A 23,089-nucleotide genomic window follows, 5' to 3' on the forward strand; every position below is an offset into this window, starting at 1 on the left:
AAATGAAAAAAAAAAAATCTAACTAAAATGAAAATACAGTAAGGTTGTATTAATATATCTGACATTCATTCTTTTAAAAGCAGCATTTTTTTGACCAATTTTTGTCAGCCTTTTGTCAAGTAATTCGTTTTTTAGTTTGTATATAATCTGTTTTGAGTTCAATTTTAATGTATTCCTTTTCATTTGGGCTCAAAACAGTTTGATTGGGAGCTTGGAGTTGGTCTCTACTTGTTTCGTCTGCATTTCTTTCTTTTTTTTTTTTTTTTTTCATGATGGAATATTTTTATTTAGCATTTTTTTCAGCACAATTATTACATTGACAAAAACTAGAAATGACAAGATTGTGAAATTGACACTGATAAATGCTGCTTTAAGCAAGTACAGTTATATCCAGTTGACCTTTCGGATTTCTCAATGGCATGTCAAATTAGCACTACAATCTGTTATCAGAGCTGGGCTGAAGTGTGGTTTTCCTGGTGTGCATGTCAACATAGTGACTGACTGTTGCCTTGTTACTTTGACAGCACAAAGTAACAAGTGAAGTACTGTCTTGTCTTGTTTTGTTAAAGTTTCTTAAAATAAATAAAATGCATAGATTTGCATGTGTTATTTCCACCTAAATTCATCACCTGCTGTTGTCCAGATCAGTTTGAGCACTTTTGACTCCTAGTAAGTCTAAAATGACTTAATAGTGTTTGACAAAATTGCATTCTTTACAAATTCAAGGAGACCACATCTTCCATAACTTCTCTGCATCTCCCCAAAACCTCTCAAACAGTCCTTATCACCATTATCTCCTTGTTATTTGACTGCTATAAAAACACTGTTGATGTGCCCCATAGCCCATACCTTTTAGAGTAATGGACTGGGAACAGTGTAATGCAATGTAACTGAGGCCCTATTTTAAATGTTATGGAGATTGGATGTTCATTAGTTAAGAAAAAATGGGACTCTTAAGTGTGACATCAAGGTACCAACTGTTCTGAGCTCTGTAGACACAAGCAGCAGAAATTCATGGGTTTGAACTTCAGTTATAAGCACTGTTTTGACTACTTTTATAGTATCAATTGCTATGGAAACGGTACTAAATTTGTTTCTGCCCTTTCTCTGAACTTCCTGATGAATTAAAGACACATGAGGGGACAGAACAAGGCCCTGTCCGTAGGTTTCAGACAAAGTTTCATGCTAAATATTGGCAGGTGTATTTAATTTGCTTTGATTTAAAATGAGACTAATAGTTCTATAATTTATGCTTGAAAAGCATTTCTTGAAGCACGCCAGAGAACTCTATACTTGTGTCATCAAATTTCATAAAACTGCATTGGGGCAGGTTCAAATTTAGTAGAGCTATGATATCACCACATAACAGTCCCACATTTGGTATTCATGGGTTTCAGCTTCCTGTTGTAGGTGACTTTTTGGGCTTGACTTTTCACCATTTAAATGATGTAATGTTTTTTCTTTTTAAACAATTTTATGGCAACTGTCCTAATTTTTCATCATTCTGAAACCCATGGAAGTAGTTGTATAGGCATAATATATTTAGCTTAACTAATCATCAATAGTATAGATTAATAGGAACCAATTTGGTACTTGTGCATTTCAAAATAGGGCCTCAGACAGGGTTCAGACCTGGACTATCCAAATATCTTCTTTTTTTAACATAACATTATGTAACTTTGTACCATCTTCCACTCCGATCCAGGTTCAGTGTCTTCTCCAGGCTGGCGCAGAGGTTCTGTCACCCCCCGCATCACCACCATCCCCTGCCCGGGCTGCCAACACGACATAGACCTGGGCGAACGTGGCATCAGCATGTTGTTCCGAAACTTCACACTAGAGAGCATCGTAGAGCGGTATCGTCAGGCGGCCCGGGCGGCTGTGGCGATCATGTGTAACCTATGCAAACCTCCACAACTGCAGGAGGCGACCAAGAGCTGCATGGACTGTAAAGCCAGCTTCTGTAACGAGTGCTTCAAACTGCACCACCCCTGGGGAACGCCCAAAGCTCAGCATGAGTATGTGGGGCCGACGACTAACTTCAGACCCAAGGCAAGATCTGTTTAGCAATTTGTTAAAGTGAGACCAAATCTCTAAATTGTGCCCACGACCACATTTCAGATAGAGCTGCTGAACTGGGCAGTACCTGGTGGACTAAAGGGCAAAGTGAGGGGGCAGGAGGTATAAGGAACAGTGTGATTGGCTTAAGAGGTCTCCACACTTCAAACTCTACCCCTGCAGCCTGGTGTTTGTAATCAGAAACACCTGGATGTAATCAGGGCTGTCCTGTGTGATGTTATGTAGTACTTGAAATTGAAGTGGTCATTGGAGTCGGGGCACTTTCAGTTTTTGACCTGTTTTGAACAAAAAACTGAAATAGTTGGTTTCCACTAAAACTGGCAAGAGTGATAATTTTTCATTTCAGTACGTATGGATATACATTTCCAATTATCTGATGTATTAACACGGAAGACATTTCTGTCTGCGTCTTGATGAATTGTTTTTGTATAATAGTCTTTTTGTTTTCTGTTGTCAGGTGCTGATGTGCCCAGAGCATGAGATGGAGAAGGTGAACATGTACTGTGAGGTCTGTAAGCGTCCCGTGTGTCACCTGTGTAAACTGGGAGGGTCTCACGCCAACCACAAAGTCACATCTATGAGCAGCGCGTACAAGATCCTCAAGGTACATTATATAGTCATTATTTTTCATATTTGAGCACTTAAAGTTATAATAATTATAATATGGAAATTATTTCCTGGTTGGACACGGGCAGCAGATATGACTTGTGTAGAGGTAATTGTAACTAACTGTATCTATCAACCATAATGTTAACCTCAAAATTACACAATAGTTATGATTACACTAATAAAAATTTAAAAAATACAAAATAAAGGAATTGTCATTTGTTAGATTTTGTTTTAACTGTCAGACAATTTACACACATGGAAGGCATTTTTTTGTTTTAGAACTCTGCTCGGCTTTCTGTATTTTTGTACTTAAACATTTATCATAGTTTGCAATCAACCAGCAGTGGGGAAAAAGTTGACCACAGGTACTACCCCAGCAAACGCAAGAAATAATTTGAAAAACCTAATCCTAATCTGACAGGTTTTTGTCTAGTATTACAAAAAGAAACAAAACAATGGGCTCCTTGCTTCTGCCTGTTCCTTTTGAGTTTTAAGCCCCTTGTTCATCTGATCGGTGACACTCATGAAATATTGATGCATGACCTGTACTTGTTTAGTAATCTATACCTTTACACGGTGGGAACACTTCAGGATGTACTGTGGTTTGTCCTCAATGTTTTTGTTTTTTCCAATAGATTAACTAAACATGAGGGCTGCACATCACAACCAAATCAAAATCACAATTTGTGTTTTCAAATCGTAAAGGCTGCAGTTATTTTGATAATAAATGGAATGTCTGCTGCAATAGTACTGTCTTCTTTTTTTTTTTTTTAATTAAAATCTTGTACCTGTAGTTTAGACCTCTCCAAAAATGTCTTGTATTGGATCGATCAGTTCAGATTATAGTCTTAAATGTTAATTCTCCTGGAGTTGTTTAAAAAGTAGAATTATTTTCACATTATAAACGTGCATAGCAAATTTAACCGCAATCTCAAAACTTGTCAAAATTGCAATTATATATTTTGTCCAAAATCAGGCTGCCCTACTAAACATTTTGTTTGCTTTTCTTGTACCTTTATTTTCAAGTTTTATTGTAAAACAAACGACACAAGGGATCATGGAAAAACATGTGATATTTACATCCAAATAAGCAATTGTCCATACTTATGTCTGTCCAGAATGAATCTGTTGAAATATAATCTTGCCTTTTCTTGTAACAGTTGTCCCTTTTTAATATTTAACAAACCATTTGTTCTTTTATTTGGTTTGGAAGTTAATTTCAACATCTGGGGGGAAAAAAAAATTAGAAGTCATAGCCTCAATTGTTTTAGGGATATTCAAAATGGCAAGTACTGGTATATTGTTTAATATAAAAAGGGCTGCAAAAGAGCTGCTAAAACAGAAATAAAACTTGCCTTTACTTTAGAACAATCTACAGTCCAACCACTTTTTGTACAATACTTGTTTTGCTTTAGGTTCATTTTAGTCAAATTTGGATGCCTGCCATTAGGATAGTCCAATGAAAAGTAAAGATAGTCATCGTCAGAATCACCCATCCCTATTGTGGAGACACCATGTTTTAAGGCCGTTTCGCTGTTTTGCTTTCAATTTTATATTAAAATGTATATGTTAATCCTCTCCATAGGAAAAGCTGGCAAAGAGTATCCATTACCTCATCAGTAAAGAGGACCAGGTCCGAGCTCAAATTACTGATCTGGAGACACTCATCAATCAGACTGAGGTAAGGACTCGGGCTTTGGAGCTCCATATGAAGGAAACTATGGATCTGACCTGCAGGACCCTGTCATTTTCTTGGCAACATTTATAATAACTACACTTTAATTATATTTTGCTAAAGGTTAATTCTGTCTTCAGTTTTAAACTTAGAATTAGTGATTCTTTTTGTCAGACAAGAGGGTTTGTTTACCTGCTTTACATGTTTTGGCTATTTTCTGTAGCCACCTGATGTAGTGAACTGGTGAAGTGTAATTTGCAAACTTTCTGAGGAAGGCTACAGGAAGTGGCCGAAACGTGTAAAGCAGATAAACAAACGCTCCTTTGTTACAGAAAGAATACTCTGTTTAAGTGTAATCAAAGGGGCTGTATGTTGTTTTTACTGTCTTTAAAAACATAACTAGTTCATTTTTAATGGTTGGAGAAGGTCCAAATTTATTTCTCACTTACCTCATGCATTCTGAGCATCCTAATTATTCAGTGATGAGTAAAAGTGCTTTTTACAACTTTGTGATGGTAAAGCTAACAGCTAGCATGCAACATATACTTCCTGATTATCAAACAATAAAACACACTTTATAATGGGTTGCAAACAGCTGACGTATTGTGACCTCACGAGCTGCTTATCTATAATGGGGAAAGAAACAGTTTGGGGGAAAAAATCTGGTACAATGACAAATGATACATGATGTACAAATGGGGTTAAGTTATTAAGTAGTTACTAGGCCTGAATCACCTAACACGATGTCTGTATAATCCCTCAGTTGTCCAGGTCGTCTTTTGTTACCAACATTTTGAGTAAATACTAAGCCTTATTCTTAAAAAAAAAAAAAAAAAAAAAAAAAGCATGTGCAAAGACAGCATTTGATAGGCATTTGTTTTCCAAAAAGCCAACAGTGACAATTGTTAAACTCATCAAACAGAACAAAGAGCAGGAAATGGTCTTTTCCCTACATGCACTTGAGTTCCTCTCCTTTCAAGTGTGCTTCCTCTTTTGCTTATAAAGGATATCATTTAAATATTTGGCTTTCTTCATGGATTGTAAAAGTGATGCGACTCTTTATTTAATATTCCATAAAATAAACGTGTTCATTTTACATATGAATTTTGTATTGTGACTTTGATAAATTATTCATTTTAATATTTGATGCTGCAGATTGGTCATTCTTCATTCGCTTCATAAAAAGATGGCTGCCACAGTATAACACTTTGAGAGGCTTTGTCATCATTGTTAATGATGATACTTGATGATGTGTCCTCAGCTAATGACATCCCAGATTCAGTTGTGATGTTATTGCAGTTGTTTTAACAAGTAAGAGTGCATGTTACATTTATTAAATTTAAACTAATCCATGTGTATTTCATATTTATGCTTAAAGGAAAATGGCCAGTTGGCGGAGCGCAGAGCCAATGAGCACTTTGAGCGTCTATTTGAGACGCTGCAGGAGAGGAAGTCAGAGATGCTCCGGTCGATCGAACAATCTCGCAACCGCCGCCTGGATCAGCTCAAGGGACAGGTACACCATACAGAGTGTGATATTGGGACATTATAACGACTGTTTATCTAGGTTTCGATTTGTTTCCCAAACTTGTAGAAGATGGGCTCGCAGCTAAAGACAGTGTAAATTATACAGTGTTTACACCCACTGTGACATACTTCGTTCTCCACTTTTAATTTCTTAATCAGTCATACACACAGGATTCGGCAGTAGTCATTATTGTGCAAATGAGGGAAATTCACTGCTCGCTACGATTTATCTGCAGCTATCCATAAGAGCTCCATGACTCTTGTGATGTTTACGGCGGCATCAGCTCCCATTGGCCATCGCCGTTTTATTATGATGTTTTAGATGAGTATTGAGATTAACATGTGCAAATTCTAACATAATAGAGCAGACACAAGCACAATAGGTCTTTAATGCACTGTTGACCTGCGATGATGAACATGCCCTCCGTCAAAGTCAATTTAAATAAATGAAAAGTTTAATTGTATCCATTTATTCAGCTTGGATAAGTTGTTCCTAATTTTATCACACAAAGCGCCACTTTATGGACAGTGCAGAAGGCCAAATATTTTCTAGACTGTATAACCAGGTTTAAAATCATGTAGTTCATGATAATTCATGGGACTCACTGCCTTGAACTTGAAGGAAATATTGTAATTAATAATTCTCTACCTGTCCTCAGGTGGAGGAGTACCAGGGCATGCTGGAGAACAGTGGGCTGGTGGGATACGCTCAGGAAGTGCTGAAGGAAACGGACCAGTCCTGTTTTGTGCAGACAGCAAAGCAGCTCCACGTCAGGTACACTGCTGTTAATATAGGGGGTACATTTGTTGATGTTGGGTGTATGTGTATATTGGAGCCACATCGCAATTTAATCACTATTCATGTAAACTTAGTATCTTCTACATTATCTGCCTCTTGTGAATGATTACACCTCTTTGACAGGTCTTAGTCAATGATAACATATGGCACTGTTTAAAAAGCCATTAAGCAGACCAACTAAATTTTGACTTATAGTTTAGGTCCTTACAGAATAGTTGTAAAAATTAAAAGGACAGTATGATTTTAATGTATTCCTTAAATGCCTTTTTAATTTAATGACTCAAACCTCACCATGTCCACTCCATGTCCGCATGTCAGTGCAATATTACCATGAACTCCAGTGAGTTAATTTTGACATTTAGCATCTTATCTTTCATAACTTTTTGAGAATTTGAACAAAACTTGTGCTTATTTGGTTGACTAAATGTATTGCTTATCATTTCTTTGACTTCAACTAGAACTACACTAAAATGTTATAGAACCTTTACTACAATTTAATGTTGTAGTAAAGGTTTTATAACATTTGTTAAATCCAGGCTGTTGGGCAACGGTTCTGTTTAGCTGGGTGAGTAGGTGTATTAGGTGTATTATTCATTTTGTCCTAATTCAAATATTTGTCTTCTGTAATTGTATGTTGTATGTATTGCATGACTCTGGTCATGTGTGTATATGATTAGCAGAGCCTTGTACACGTGTCCTGTCCTCAGGGTTTGGTTTAGCCTTCAGAAACACAGAGCAGTGGAGCCGTGTCCTTAATGCTGACGAGTGACTGCTCTGAATAAACGGACTAATTGATCTCCATTAGCCACTCGAGCTTATCTGGAGCTTTTGTACTTTTGGGACCATGATACTCCTGGCTGTGATTTAAGGTCATGCAGTTGAAAGGAAAGCGACAGTAGTTAAATTGCATAAATGTGACCTAGCTGGTTACCATGGTTACCTCCAATCTGGGGACACCACCAAATCGAATGACTTTTACTAGTAACAATTGTAATGGTGATTTATTCTTAATTATAAAAATATCAGTAGACATGTTATAATTTGATGTTTTGGTTCTCAAAATGATCCAAACAGAAAGCAGAATGAGTCATTTGGGTTGCCAGTTTCAGTGCAGAAAATCTGTTGTACACTACCTAAACCCCAGCACCTGCAGCCAATCAATCAGTGCTAGAGCAGCCTCTGAAGCTCAGTGAGTGAATTCTGGAGGTTCTGAGCTTTCACATGAGCCGTGTTGTAACTTTTTTCCCCTAATCAAAAACATCCCTGAAAATGTTATGTCATCCATGCTTGTTTGCGTAATCTTGCGAGCTCTCCCGGGCCTTTATTCAATCCCCCCTTATGGTTGGCAGTACGATTCTGTCCAATGCTCAGTTCCCAAGCCTATGTCACCCAGTTAACGTCCATAACCACACAAAACAATATATTACAACTCCACACTTTTAATGAAAATTGCCATGAAAGACCGTTGTGTATTTAGATGTTCTTATTTTTGTTTTTAGAATTCAGAAGGCCACTGAGTCCCTGCGCACCTTCCACCCGGCCGCTGACCCGTGCTTCGACGAGTTTGTTCTGGACACATCAAGAGAGGAAACTTTACTCAAGGAAATGTGTTTTGGAGGAGGTAAGCAATGACCTTTTCAACCTTTGCATAATCAATGTCTGCTTTCAAACTCATTAAAATCCTTTAGGAATGAATACCTCTGAAAGTATTTTGGATCAATGTAATTACTCATGATCATAAAACGTAACCTTATAGCATTGATTCTTATTGCTGGGTTTCAGATGGCATCACAACATTCTATAGGGCAATGATATTTAATACAGATGGGGATCAGTTAAAATTAAACACTCATTGTTCAAATGCAGATTTGTGTTGGAATACAGTATTGAGTCTAATCACTAATAGAAATGATCAGGTTCAAAATTTGTGCATTTACCATTTGGATATTTTATGGCAAAGTACTGACAAAAAACTGACCCTTGCCCCCATCTGGGAGTATGACATTATCACATTATAGAATCTGAAAAGCGGCAGTTGACACAGATGAATGGTGAAACCCATCCCCATATAAAAGGCAAATATGGCATATTTGATTATCCTCAATATAGATTTTCGATAACCCTTAGGGAGACTACATGGATTGTATACATATAATGAAATCAAATGAGTATGTAGTTTCAGTGCTAGATTAAACATTGAACAAGTATTAATACTGGAAAAGTTACATAAAGTGGACAAAATTTTACCTTTTCAGAATAGCTTTAACAGAACTAGTATAAAACCACATTCTAAAGGCCAAGACCATAATAATGTTAAACAAAAATTCATTTTCCTTTCTATTGAAATAAACGTTGAGAGTTTAGATGGATTACTGTTGGAGGGACTAGTATCGTCACCTTTTAAAAGAATGAGGCCACGTGATATTTCATAATTTACTTTTTGATATTTTTTGATGACTGATGCTAATTGCTATAGAAAGCAATGTAACTTCTCAATTCTGAAAAGTTCCCGGACTAGCTTGGTGGTGTGTGACAGATTGCTTTAACATTGCACGCCATGTCTACAAATGACATGGTCTATGGTCCAAATGAGGAGCTCTCATGACCTCTGCAGTGACCCATGATGCCCTCAGAGGTCAAAGGGCATCTATGGGGCAGGTTCATATTGCACTGGCCTATTGTGGCTTTTACTGCTCTGGTGAGGTTTAGGTTCTGTACAAAGCTCTTGGTGTCCAAAAGATACTACCCACAATCCCACATTTTACAATATTCTGATATAGGCTCATTTAAAAATGTATATATATTTATTTATTTTACATAAATCTCACATATTGGTTTAATTGAAATAGTCCTGCAAAAAACACATGTTTTTGGTTATGTATAAAACTGCTAACCCTGTAGTTAAGACCTTTTTAAAGACCTTTGTTCTGAAATGCATGTGATTCTTGTATTGGTTTTAGTTCAACATTTAGAAATGAACTGCTCAACTAAGTTTCTTTTTTGAAGCTCTACAGACTTGTGGGCTGAGCTTTGTAAGGAGGGTTCGATTAGTGCCTAGGAGAGATCACTAAATTACTCAAACATGCATGGATAACGAATAAAACTATTTCAAGCCTTTATTTGATGAGGGAATGATATAACATAGTAGAAAGCTCCTAAAAACCCTCGCAATAATGCCCTCTCTTTAAATAAGTCTATATAAAAGTGATTGGATGGTAAAAATGAAATGCATAAATACATGAATGACACCAGCTTCATTCACATCTGTGCAAGTGCAGTTTTGTCAGAATGTGGACATGATTCTATTTCTCAAATATGTGGAATATGATCTGTATCACATTAGAGCATTGTAGAGGGATTTAGTGAGGTCGTAGTGTTAAACATGTGTTCAGCTTTTGGGGGGAGTTCCCACTCTGAGCCGAGGTCTAAAGGGGATTCCTGATATTTAAGTACTAGCCCCACACATGGTAATCCCCAGGGTGAAAGAGCCCTCTCACAGTTGTTCAGTCAAAGGTTTTTTTCTTATCTCAAAGTGGTCTGTTGGCAAAGGCAGATTCTTGCACATTTGCATTGTTTTGAAACGATTCCAGAGTGTTACGGCAACGCTGTTTAGTTTTTTCACCAATTAATTAATCATTTTAAAGTAGTAATTGTGAATAGTGAAAAGTATTCAAAATGGCACCTATTAACCACATGAATTGATTGTGTGTTGTTTTTTTTTTTTACTTTACCTTTTGAGTGTATTGTAAACTAGTTTTAGGACCTGGCAACCCAAAGCAGCTTTTTCTGCTTTCTACAAAAACCTAAGATGTAAAAGTTAACTGTAAAGCAATTGGACATGGGCCATATATCTATTGCAGGCTCAATATTGGCGGATATCGATATCAGCTCAGAAAAATCCATATTGGTCCATCCCTAAAGTTCATATAGTTAAAATCAGTATTTTATAAGAAACATGTTTACTCTATTTTAATAAATCCATATACATGACCTTATGTGGGCATATAAAGTAAACTAAATGATAAATATATTGCCTCTCTTGTTTAGCTCAAATTATATTTTTGCCATTTTGTTCAGGATTTGTGCTATATTTGCCAGTTTCCATTATACATTTAATAATGGCATAATTGTTTTGCTTTTAAAGTGTTCTAAGGTGCGTAGTTTGCACTGTGGGACCTAACGGTGCTTTTAGCCTGCACTCTGAGAGAAAAGGCTGATCTGTCTCCTGTAACTCAATAAGGTCCTAATGGATGAGTCGGCAAAGGACCACTGCAGAGGGATAAAACCTTTTAGACACAAACGCAAAACAACCCCATCACCAGAAAAAACGATATTTATTAAAGGGGGCATATTGTGCAAAACTGACATGACTTTTATTACCTTGTAACAATGCACTACCTTATCTGCATACTCGGACTACTTTGCTTTTCCGTTGCTGTCAAGTTTAAGCTGAATCGCTCAAAGTGGCCTGCTGGGAATGATGGGCAAATTTGAAGCAGTAAGTCTCAAAGGCTGAATCCAATTTCTTCAAAATCCCTTAGTAACTGGATAAATTTTCTTTGTCACACCAACAGAAAGGGGAGAGAGGGAGTTTTCTTTGGGCCTTGCTCTTTTGCGTGGGGATAAAACTGTAAAAATCAAAGAGGTTCTATTGGAGAAATGGGACGTAGCCCGAGTGTATAGAGGCCACCTTGATCTTGAAGGAGTGAGTGACCTACATGGTTTCTGTTCATGGGAGTCACCCAGGACTGAAAAGGCTTTAGTAAAGATTTACCATTAGAGAATAGTGGAAATTAAGAAAAACTGGAAATGGTGTAATGTGTTTTAAACTCCAGCCATTAATATAAATGGGGGAAATGAGAGATGAGGGTTGGAGAAAGTGGGACTAAACTGTATTAATATGCGCTCCCTGGCAGCTCTTGTGCTTATGTAAGACCTTTTTGTCAACAGTCTGGATGGACAACTCAGTCCAGACACTTGTGATGGTTAACTCACTTTAACCCTTAAATCTCTTGTTTCACAATGTGTCAATTTTCAGATTTTATTTTTTTCAAACTTATAATAACTTGGAATAAATTAAATGTGTGCTCACCTTGGATTGAGTTTCTTCTAAAACATCCTAGTTCAAGTTGTAATTGTTTGATGGCTTTTTTTTTTTTCCTACTCCAGTCCCAGACCCTCCTCTGATTGACCTGTCTAACAGTCGAGTTTATAACGAAGCATCTATTCACTGGAGACTGTCTGAAGATAGTTTACCTACTGACCATCATGTCTTGGAATATCGCAGGTAATTTGCTGTGTTCTAATTGACTCATTTGACTTCAGTTCATTTGTTAATTTCAATTTTCTTTGGGTATTGGGTCGGGTTAGTAGTGGAAATAGGAGACTGCTTCACCCACATTACCTAGTATGAATGTGGTGACTGAGTGTTGGTCGGAGGGGCAGATGGTGCAGATTGGCAGCCTTGTTTCTGTCAGTCTACCCCAGGGCATCTGTGGCTATAGTAGCAATGAATAAATAATGAGAATGAATAATGCCCTGTGAAGCCTGTTTGGCATCTTGAAAGGTGAAGATGGTTGTACATGTCATATCTAAACAGCCTCTTTATTTTGTCTATTTCCTAGCTCCACCTCAGCATTCAGCTCAACATGTTGAAGTAATTGGCTTGTGTGTTTGTTAGACTTGGAGGCCAGAGCCCATGCCCCTCACAGTCTGATGGCGAGGACAGCGGCCTATGGAGGTCCACAGAGCGGGTGTATGGTCCCAGTGCGCTGGTCTCAGACCTGGACCCCGACACTCTGTACTCCTTTAGAGTCCGCAGCTGCAGAAACTCCATGTTCAGCCCCTACAGCCCTGAGGTCACCTTCCACACGCCCCCCGCACCAGGTAAGAATGAGTCATGTTTAGTTATTTTAATACGAGACTGGATGTGACACAATTGCCACAAGGCAAGAATGTGTCCACAAGAATTAAGAATGAGTTTTTGACATAATTTAAAGGTGCAACTTTCTGAAGGTGAGACATGACCTGCATAATTCCATGGAAATGGAAAGTTAAAACCATACTTTGGAATATTCTCCATGATAGGGGTGCAATAAACACAACCAAAATTATGACAATAATAAAAATGCTTATTTTTGCCTTTTTCGAAAGAAATTTGATTTACTTGGATTTCTTGGTGTCATCATAACAGTGTGTTTTGCAGCTTCTGAAATGGATGTATCTCACCAGCACTCAATCCCTTTTTGATAGTGCCAAATGTAAACACAAGAAAAAAAACTCACATGATCATTCTATAGAGTTTTGTAGCAATTGTACCTTTCGAGATCTCGTACCATCCTTAATTAATAATGCTTTACATTTGTTTTCATATTTTCAAGCTTGACCATAGTTTACATTTTTTTCCACAGTTTATTCTTTATTTATCCAGGAAGTTACAGTAATTACAAACTACTACTTATATACTACTTATAGCCACAACTGCCCTGGTGCACACTGGTGATAGCGAGGCTGCCACCATCAGCCCTCCAGCCACCAACAATCACTTTACCCACTTTGGCAAGACACTTGCACCACATTTATACATAGGCAGAAGACAGCTGCCACATATCCAGCTAAACATAAGAATAGATACAGCTAAACTAATCCCATGTTTACATTTGGTGTTAATTTCAACTGCAGGGTTATACTAGGACTATTTTTGCAGCAAAAATTACTCCTCTTAAACGATTGCTGCTATTGGTATGGTAATTGGACTTAGGTTAAAATATTAAGTAGTAGGATTATCTGTGTTTGTATAGAGTTGGAGTTACTACATTAAGAAGATGATTATGCAAGTGCTTATAGTGGTTTGGTATGTTAAACCTATGGCCACAATGTTATTTACACTCTCTCACTACAGAACTGCATTCTCAGGCTGAATCGAATCAAGACGTTTTGTACTGTATTGACAAAGTACAGATATGATTTTTAAAGTTAAGGTTAAAGGTACACTTTATTGTTCCTGTAGGGAAATGTGTCCTCTCTATTTGACCCATCCTTCAGTGCTGCTGGGGCAACCTGTCAAGAGCAGTGGGACCCATCTCCAGATCATGAACAAGTGTTGGTCAGGACTACCCAGACACAGAGAGAACATGCAAACTCCACACATTTTAAAAGCAGCTCTTAATGCACAGCATTTTTGACTCCGTCTGCATGTAGTGTTTTTATCCTCCTCAAACCAGGAAGTGCCTGTTGGCATAATAATGAGGTGACCCTTTAAGTCAATGCATCTAATACAGAAATGGCCTTTTATATCTGTATGTTATGGAAAGTTGTCATTCCTATATTACACAAAACGGACTCATTTGAGCTTTAAAGTGTCTTATAATGTTGTAACCTCTTTAAAAACATACCTGAAGTTGTGTTTTTCATTCACACAGTACATTATTACTCTGTCTGTATCACCAAAACTCAAAATGCTCTGTTACACCTTGTCATGTCATGAAGCAGTAGTTTTCAAGTTAACAGCTACCCTTTTACATTAATTATTTGGGTAAGTCACCTTTGGAGTTGCCTTCTACTAAACAAAAGGTAAAGGAGTTTAAAAATACAGTGGCGCACTTCCTCTATTACCACATGACATCACAAGGTGGAACAGAGTGCTTCCTGCTTGAGAAAATAACTAACTATACAGGGTTTGTGTGTAAAAATGTGTGAATGAAATAAAACCACTCCAGCAACATTATAACACAGACCAGAAAAGAACATACAGGACACTCAAAAGATTAAAGAGCCCTATATGCTGTTTGTCAGTTTGTTTACTCTGTTTTTCCACATTCCTCTGCTCTGGGCTCTACGGGCTTTGCAGCACTGTGGATGGACTCGGTCTGCGTCAGTAATGAGCTGGAATTTCAGGTCACGGTGAAACTGAGAGGCAGGATACGCACTGACACATGTACATGCAGTACTGAGAGGAGGAGGAGATGATGTAAATGTTTAAATTCAATTTGCTTCGATAACAAATTCTAATGCACGATATATTGCGATACATTATGCCATAGATACAATAATAATGGCAAGATAATCCCTGTAGTTTCAATATTATAAAGTACATTTTTAAATACAGTATCAAGTGTCATGAGCTACAGTATCGAGTCATGAGCTGCAACAAGTAAATATCAGAATGAAGCAATAATTGGCCACAGAAGTGACTTTTTGAACCCTCTGCAACTCACATCTTTGGATGAAATGGGGAAAAACTGGAGCAATGACAGCACCTCCATATGCTTTTATAAACCTGTATAGAAATGCAAGCAAAATGTCTAATTCTGTAGAAGTCTCTATAATTTAGACAGATATTTACTTTACTTTATTTAACCTCAACATTTGCAACTTTTGAGTCGTTGTGATGCAATTCTGATTTCTCATGCTGCCCTGGTTGTATTAAGATTACCACGACCCCTCAAACATGCTTGGCTCTTTTCCAACCTCAGCATTCTTGCACAACTGCATAAAAATTTGCGTAATTGTTTAGTTGTCCTAGATTCAGCTGACTTTAATTTGCATGTAAATAAGCCGATGATTGGACGAGTAACTTATTTATTTCTGTTTAAGTTTAAACCGGGTTATTTTGCACAAAAGGAATGGGTCTAAACGAGTTTAAGAGCAAATATATGTAGTTATGTAGACTATATACCATGAACTGTCAGAATACTAATTGTTTTTAAATTAATACAGTGCATTTCTGGACACTCAAAGTTGTTGCATTGCATTCTTCATTCACTCCTGATAGTGATAAACCAATACGGTAGCCACAGCTGCCCTGGGGTACACTGATGGAAGTGAGGCTGCCAATCTGCTGGTGGTGGTCAGAGGGGATGATGTTGCACTCACTCACCACATTCTTATTAGGCTAGATTGTATGTACACTATAATCTTAAACATTTCATCAAACACATCTATTGCTAATAATGCAAGCGAGAACTAATTGGATTACTGTAAAAAAAAAAAAATAGATAAAGAATTCTGATGAATACTTGAGGAATAAATGCATAGATATATCCAGTAAGTATTTATAAAGTACTTGATGTGTTTTTCCCTAAGCACTTATTACCTAATTTACTTTTGGGACCAGGTATTAATGGCCAAGTTAAAGTGTTATCAATGTAGTTATACTGCCCTCTTGTGTTATATAAATGAAACTACATGCCTCCGTTATTTCATTTTCTTCACACACCTGTCTTGTGTTTTGCAGCCTTTGGGTTCCTGTTCAATGATAAATGTGGGTTCAGCACTGAGCGCCTGGTTCTGAACAAGAGGAGGGACTTGGTGGAGAGTGTGGCTGGGATGGGCTTCCTGTTGGCTGCAGACAGAGTCCAGACCGGGAGCTACATTGGACTGGACTACATCATCGGAGACACGGGAATCTCTCAGGGAAGGTAAGCATCAGCTGAACAGACACATCAGACACATCACATTAGACTTTTCTGGAGCACATCAGACCACAGCTGAAACTGTCAGGTCATACTTTAGGTTCATTAGGGTATGAACATAAGAACATATTCAGAATATAAGGTAAGCACAGGTCTGGTGAAGGCTACAGAGGTTAATTACAAGGAAAAAAAACAAATCTTGCTGGAGATTTAAGGCGATTTACCAGTTTTGAGAGCACAAACTACACATTTATTGAGAAAATATTGCAAACCTGGTAAAACAAAAGTCACATTTCATATCGTTCCCACATTATCTCAAATTTATCATCAATTCTTTATCAGATTAGAAAATTAAGTGTGTGTGTAGTGTCAAATTTGAACACTTGTGCTGCTCCAAGACTATTCCACTGTTTAAGAAAATGCATAAAACCTTATGTTTTCACAGTATAAAGAGCTATAAGGGACTTTACACTTAAGTTATTATTGTTATGAACTGCTGTGTCTTGGATATATACATTTGAATTTCTGACAATATTACTATTATGAGATTTGTGTGACTTTATAATGAAAGTGCAGGAACCATGCTATAAATGTGTTTTACATGCTTGACACAAAGGTGGAAATAATTATGGTCTAAAGTCTTTACAAGAGAATGCATCACATACAAAGGTTTTTATGTCAAAAGGGAATGGGATGAAGTAATGCACTCTTGCATCTTTTTTTCTGAACAAGTATGAAAAATTGATGATTTTATTTCAACCACTGATCTAGGACAATCAGACATTTTTATATTCTTATAGAATGATTTTATTACAGGGTCCTTTAAATAATGTGAGCTCTGATGAGAAGCTCTGCTAATGTTTTGAGAATTTTCCTGAAATCATAGCAGGATTTTGCCGCACACCGCAGCCCGGTTTCACTACAGCCTCCTGAGAACAGGTTGGGCTTAGTACAGCGCCCCCTTCTGATGAACTGAAGCTAATGCTCCCTTAAAATGTAAACATCGGACTAACATTCAGAAGTTTTGTTAAGTGCAAATGGTGTTTATTGTATGATCATATATTATTTTTAACTGTATTAATGAATTGGGTATTTGGTCTGTTGTGTTGCACTTCTTCACTCAAAGATGGGTGATTTAATGATGAGTGAAATGCATTTGTTTTGCAGACACTTCTGGGCCTTTAGGGTTGAACCGTACTCTTTCATGGTTAAAGTCGGTGTGGCGTCGGACTCGAAGCTTCTGGAATGGTTTCATAATCCACGAGACACTAGTAGCCCAAGGTAAGAGCGCTTTTAAATGTTTTTTTATTGAACAAATGCTAGTAGTCATAGTCTTAAATCAGTTTTGTCTTTGTTTTAAATTAATATAAGGGATTCTGTGAACTTGAGTTATTATAAAGTGTTTAATTTTTAACAGTACAGTTTTAATTATCCTTTTTCTATAAGCACTTTTTCATGCTAAATGATTTGTTCATTGTGAATTAAGAATGATTTTTGACTTTACTTTAAATTAATACTTAAACCTCTTCATTAAGTAGTTACTAAGCTTGAATCATTCTTAATTTTATTTATACTTATGCCGATACTAATTTAGTTTGAGTACTTCTTCCACCACTGGTTGTGTATTATTAAAAAGTACTAGTCTCAAATACCAAAAAATGTACTTCATGTTGTGTACAATGCTGGAAGGTAATGAAGTAAAAGTAGTCAAGTACTACACTTTAACTAAGCTTATTTTATGATATCAATTGTAAATGACTTTCTACTTAGTTAAACAGAAGAACATATACATTTTTTATTGTCCTTGCAAATTTTACACAATTTTAAGTGGTAAAATGCAGAAATAATTATTATAAATGCTTTTTGATGATTGGTGAGCTCGAGTCCCACATGTTTGCATGCTTGGCTTTAACATACACAGTTCACCTCCGTCACATGTTAAGCTCATTACAGGTTTACACGGCTGGTCTTGCATCACAGGATTATTTACACAAAGCTCTCCTTTCTCACCTGGTAGAGAATGGAGAAACAGTCAAGAAACAGAAGACAACATGCAGGGGCCATGGACACCCTCTCATTCAGTGCAGTTTTTTTTTTTTTTTTTTATTACCAGTCAAAAGTTTGGACACACCCCGAGTGGTTTATTTCATCGATGTAATACATTTTGTATTATGCAAAATGTGAGTTTGAGAGTTTAAGCATGTCCAGGTGTTTTTTAACGTGTGCTCATCAAAAACCCCTGCAGTTGTTTTTGTAAGATTTCAACATTAATTTATCATTTGCTTCCCTGTTTATACCTCAAAACCCCTGCCCCTCACGTGTCCATGTATGCATTTAGTAGTAAAGTTGCACAATGTAACTTCTTGTAGTGTGTTTGCCGCCCACTTATCTTTGATGGAGATGTTATTGATTTGCTTAAAATATCTATAAAACGTGTTTATACAATGGGATGTTCTTGCTGTGTGTGAGATCGTCTCTTCACAAATCTGATCTATGGAAAAGCCTTGCGGCTTCACTTGGTTTTCTCAAGAGTTTAAAAAAAAGGTTAATATCATACTATGGAATTTTCCAGACAAAGCAAAAACATTTCCATGGAGACAAGCAGACAGCAGACCATCGTATAGAAAAGTGCTTCTATAAACTTTCATAAAGGTCATTTGTCTGCTCATATATCCTCCGTTAATTGGTTTCTCCAGTTTACTGCAAGCAGACATTGTTTGTGGCTTGTTATAACCACTCACTTTTTCACTGCCTTGGATGTTTTTGCATTTATTTTATTTATTTAATATGGACATAACAGTTACATTGGACAAACTGCATTGGTCTGATTAGAGTGACCGAAACTGGGACACACTTGGGTTGGGATGGTTGGTATAAATGAAAATGGAAAGAGCCTGTAACATTGTCATAATCTGAAGGACTTCTGTTGGTGCATTTTTGTGTGTTGGTCATTTTCAAGCAGGGTTTTCTGTATTTTAGCAAACAAATATTACAATATATTTCCCCCTTTTACTGTTGTTTGGGATCAGATTGGTCAAAAATGGGGACACCGGGGGCATTTCTTGTATAAAACTGGAGAAATCACTGGATAAATCTGCTGGGACAGAGCACACAGGACTCAAAACTGGAACTGGTAAATAGTGTGGTATCATATCATCCCTAAGATACCACAGGAAAATACCTCAGGAAATACCAATACTAATATGTTGTATAAATATATTAAAAATTCATAGTACAGGATGTTAAATTACTTTGTTTTTTGCCCCTCAGATATGACCACGACAGCGGACACGACAGCGGCAGCGAGGACACATGCTACGAGCTTTCGCAGCCCTTCACTCTCCTCACTCTGGGGATGGGTAAAGTCTTCATCCCCAAAGCCTCCTCCTCTTCCTCATCCGTGAGCTCTGTGAGCACAGTGGGGGACCATGGAAGCCGGATCCTACCCATGCCTCAGCGAATGGGAGTCTGCCTGGATTACGACGCATGCAGAGTGTATTTTTACGACGCGGACTCCATGCGGTGCCTTTATGAGCGGCCGGTGGATTGTTCCGGCACCATGTATCCCGCTTTTGGTCTAATGGGAAGTGGGAAGGTGCAGCTAGAGGAGTTTATAATGGCAAAGAGACTGACGTTTTAAAGAGCGTTTGTGGAGTAGGGACGCACAGCTCTCTGCATGTTTTGCGTCAGGCCTGTCACCATAACGACTGCAATGTTTGCGTGTATCTTCGTTATAATTCACACAAAACACAAATGTCAAAACAAGTTAAATCCATTGCACTAGCAAATGTCCGATAGTCTTAACAGCCACTAGAGTAGCTAAGTGCTAGCTGGGGCTAACTCAAGAATCAAACTGACTCTGTAGTTTATTGCACTTCAAATTTTGTTTTTGCAATTTAGTGCCACATAAAAATAGCATAACACTGAAACAAAATTGTTGATTTAACCAACAGAAAGTTGGAACAGTGACTCTCACTGGTCAGTAATTGGTCAATAACAGACATATTAACATTCACTGGAAGCACATGGATAACTCCCAGATCAACAAACATGAGCTGCAATATAGATACTGAGTTCTGTCATTTATACATCAGTGAAATAAAATTACTTATTCAACACCCTACAGCTCAAGTCCTATGGTACTGCAACAAAAATCCCCAAATGAAAATATGACAGATCCAGCTTTTATATATTGAAGTCGCTTTGATAGTTATTGTGACAGGCCTAGTTCTGCGCTATGTTGTCTGGACGATATATAGAGTCCATTAGAAAAATTAGCCACAAGGTCAAAGGAGGCAGATATCGCAAGGTCTGACTTAAGCATCTTTACACTGTCCGTTTACACAGGTTTCACACTGGCTTTGTTTACATGGCCCAATAAATGATAATGGGAAATGTGGGTCTCATTTATAAAACTTGGAATTCTTACAAAGGGTGTAAATGGAGACAAACCACAAACTTTCTCAAAATTGCTCACTTCTCCTCCCTAAAAGCTCTGACGTCTTTGGTTCAGAGTTTTTGGACCATATTGCTCATTTTCATGTTAAATTTGATAAATAGACAACTTATCAATGAAGGTATCATTTTTGTACTTGCACATGCTTTATAAATGAGACCCCAGATGACTGGCCTGGATTTACATCATGAATTACAATCTGGTGATTAATCGGATTAGGCAATACTTTCATATTGTATCCACATCAGATTAAGATCTCTACATTTTAACAACTGATTACTCCAGAAATCAGATCAGGATGTTGTTTATAAAGCATGCGTATAAAAAGTGTTCATGACTTTCTGTGTTAAGTTTGTGATTTATAAAAAGATAACTAAACATGAAAATGAGTGATCTGGTCCAAAAAACCCTGAACTTTGGGCGTCAGAGCTTTCAGCGTGGAGAAGTAGGCAAGTTTGAGGAAGTATGTGGAACTAGAGATCGACCGATATGGGTTTTTCCATGGGTGATGAGTTTGTTTATAATCCAGAGCATCACCGATAATCTTATTTTTGGGCAGAGTTTCAAAATTTTCTCCAAATGATATAATTTTAATTTACTACAAACTCGCACATACACACATGCAGTCAGGGTTGTGGGTAAGTGTTAAAATTAAGCATCGAGTCTATTCTTTAGGCCGCAGCTCAGCCAAAACAAAAAACGATCGGTCTATCTCTAGTTTTGTCCCTGCCTTTTAGTAGGAATTCCACCTAAAGTTTGATGAATTAGACCCCCGATTATTGGTGTACACGTAAACCTGGCAAATACAGAATTAGTAGAAGGCCTTCTGTGCATATCAAAGCGTCTGGTAATGTAAGCTCGTGTATGCAGCTGCAGTATGTTTAAATGGTTTTTATTTTAACATTTGACACCTTTTTTTTTTTAAAGTTGTGTTTCTAGATTATGTGTGCAATTCTAGTTCTGTGATAATCATAGTGGGGTGTGGTTGTCTCTATGTAGCAGAGTACGTTTTTAGTGGACCTGATGGAGCCTTGAAGCTACACTCGAGCTTAGTACCTTGGTGCCTTTCATTTAGGAACCGGCGATTTCATTGGGTTACATGTTTGCGTGAGAAGCGTTCGTTTTATTGCACACATTAGCACTGTAAAGTTCATGGAATAGTTTCACTGGTGTAGTTGGTTTATGCTTGTTGATTCATTGACTACACTAAAACACTGTACTTTTGTCACTTTTCTGTTTTTTTGTTTAGCGGTTTTGCACATTTCATCGTATCTGTACACAGAGTTAACTTTCAACACATTATCACTGAATTGTTACGTGTATATCTTTGTTTTCATTCGCACAAAACGCACCATTTATTCGTATAAGTGTCACAACAACAGCAACTCACAATTTTCGTTTCACCGTCATGACGAGTATTGCACTTACCTGAATGTGACTTAAAGACCAAGTTAAATCCATTGCAGTAGCAGACGTCTGATAGTCTTAACAGCCTCTAGAGTAGCCACTGTTTTAATCTGGTGCTAACTCAAGAATCACATTTTCAGGTTCTCAACAAGTGCTCTATCACAAATCAAATATCACCTTTCAGTACTGTTATCAAAGCCGTACAGACGCAAACAAGAGAAAGGAGACTGTGGTTAATGGGCTGTGACTTAACTTGATTTGCTAACAAAGTAACTCGATACAAGTCACTGTATGTTTTGCTCTTTAAAGGTACAATATGTATCTTTTCTGCCAGCGGTCCGCCATGTTTGCCGTGAATATTCCACTGTATGGCATTAAACTCAACCTGGAATGGAATGAAGTGAATGAATAGGAGGATGTCTTATTGCAGACTGAAAAACTTGCATTCTTACAGCGAGTGGGGCTCCTTTTCTCCACAGATCCGGCCCGAAACTTGGCCTGTCAGCGTTACCTACTTGTCTCCATGGAGATGAGTTTAATGCGATACTGCGGAACTGTTCTGGGAATAACAGAAAACTTGCATAGCGGACCTTTTCAGTTGACGTGTCAGATTATTGGAGGGTTAGGTTGACTACGGCCTGTTGCTACCTACCTCTATACAACACTGGGAATCCTTTCTTATTAAAACACTATTTTTTTGCTGCTTGTTCATCGACTTTTCCATGTACATAATCGATTAAATCTTATTTTCGTTTAAAATCTTGACGTTTTAGTTTTTGTGGGTTTTAAGTGTGCTACTGTGCGAGCGTAACCTGTTTAACCTGTCAACAGAAGTTCCCATTAATAAAACAGATTATGGTGGCCCCTTATTGGCTGAAAGAATGAAAACACGGGACAAACAGGACAAAATCTCACTTTTAAGTTCAAAAACGCATCTTGAATATGAAATGCAGACATTCAAATATGAAATAAAATGATTAATGTAAGCGGTATTTGTGCCACCATAGTTTGAACAAAATCTATGGGAAACGCTGTCGAGATTTTAACTTGCTATCAAACTTCAATACGTTTTTGATATTGTTTTTAATGTATGTTTGAAATGTTATCTTAATTTAATAAATAAT

General features: G+C 37.4%; 1 protein-coding gene across 3 annotated transcripts in view; it reads left to right on the forward strand.

Moving 5' to 3' along the window:
• Positions 1–23,089, forward strand: part of trim36 (tripartite motif containing 36) — a 40,981-nt gene extending 17,892 nt beyond the window's left edge. For 2 of the 3 annotated variants that reach the window (XM_055224345.1, XM_055224346.1), the window contains 11 exons: positions 1,706–2,052; positions 2,537–2,683; positions 4,274–4,369; positions 5,742–5,879; positions 6,550–6,665; positions 8,189–8,310; positions 11,859–11,976; positions 12,370–12,575; positions 15,925–16,108; positions 17,270–17,383; positions 19,373–19,947. In XM_055224345.1, the coding sequence (XP_055080320.1) occupies positions 1,706–2,052; positions 2,537–2,683; positions 4,274–4,369; positions 5,742–5,879; positions 6,550–6,665; positions 8,189–8,310; positions 11,859–11,976; positions 12,370–12,575; positions 15,925–16,108; positions 17,270–17,383; positions 19,373–19,742 (1,958 nt within the window). In that variant the 3' untranslated portion in view covers positions 19,743–19,947. Of the gene's footprint in view, positions 1–1,705; positions 2,053–2,536; positions 2,684–4,273; positions 4,370–5,741; positions 5,880–6,549; positions 6,666–8,188; positions 8,311–11,858; positions 11,977–12,369; positions 12,576–15,924; positions 16,109–17,269; positions 17,384–19,372 lie in introns of all 3 variants that reach the window. The other variant, XM_033972625.2, reaches the window with a different exon arrangement.

The sequence above is a fragment of the Periophthalmus magnuspinnatus genome, chromosome 9 (genome assembly GCF_009829125.3).
Source record: "Periophthalmus magnuspinnatus isolate fPerMag1 chromosome 9, fPerMag1.2.pri, whole genome shotgun sequence".
Taxonomy (NCBI): Eukaryota; Metazoa; Chordata; class Actinopteri; order Gobiiformes; family Gobiidae; genus Periophthalmus; species Periophthalmus magnuspinnatus.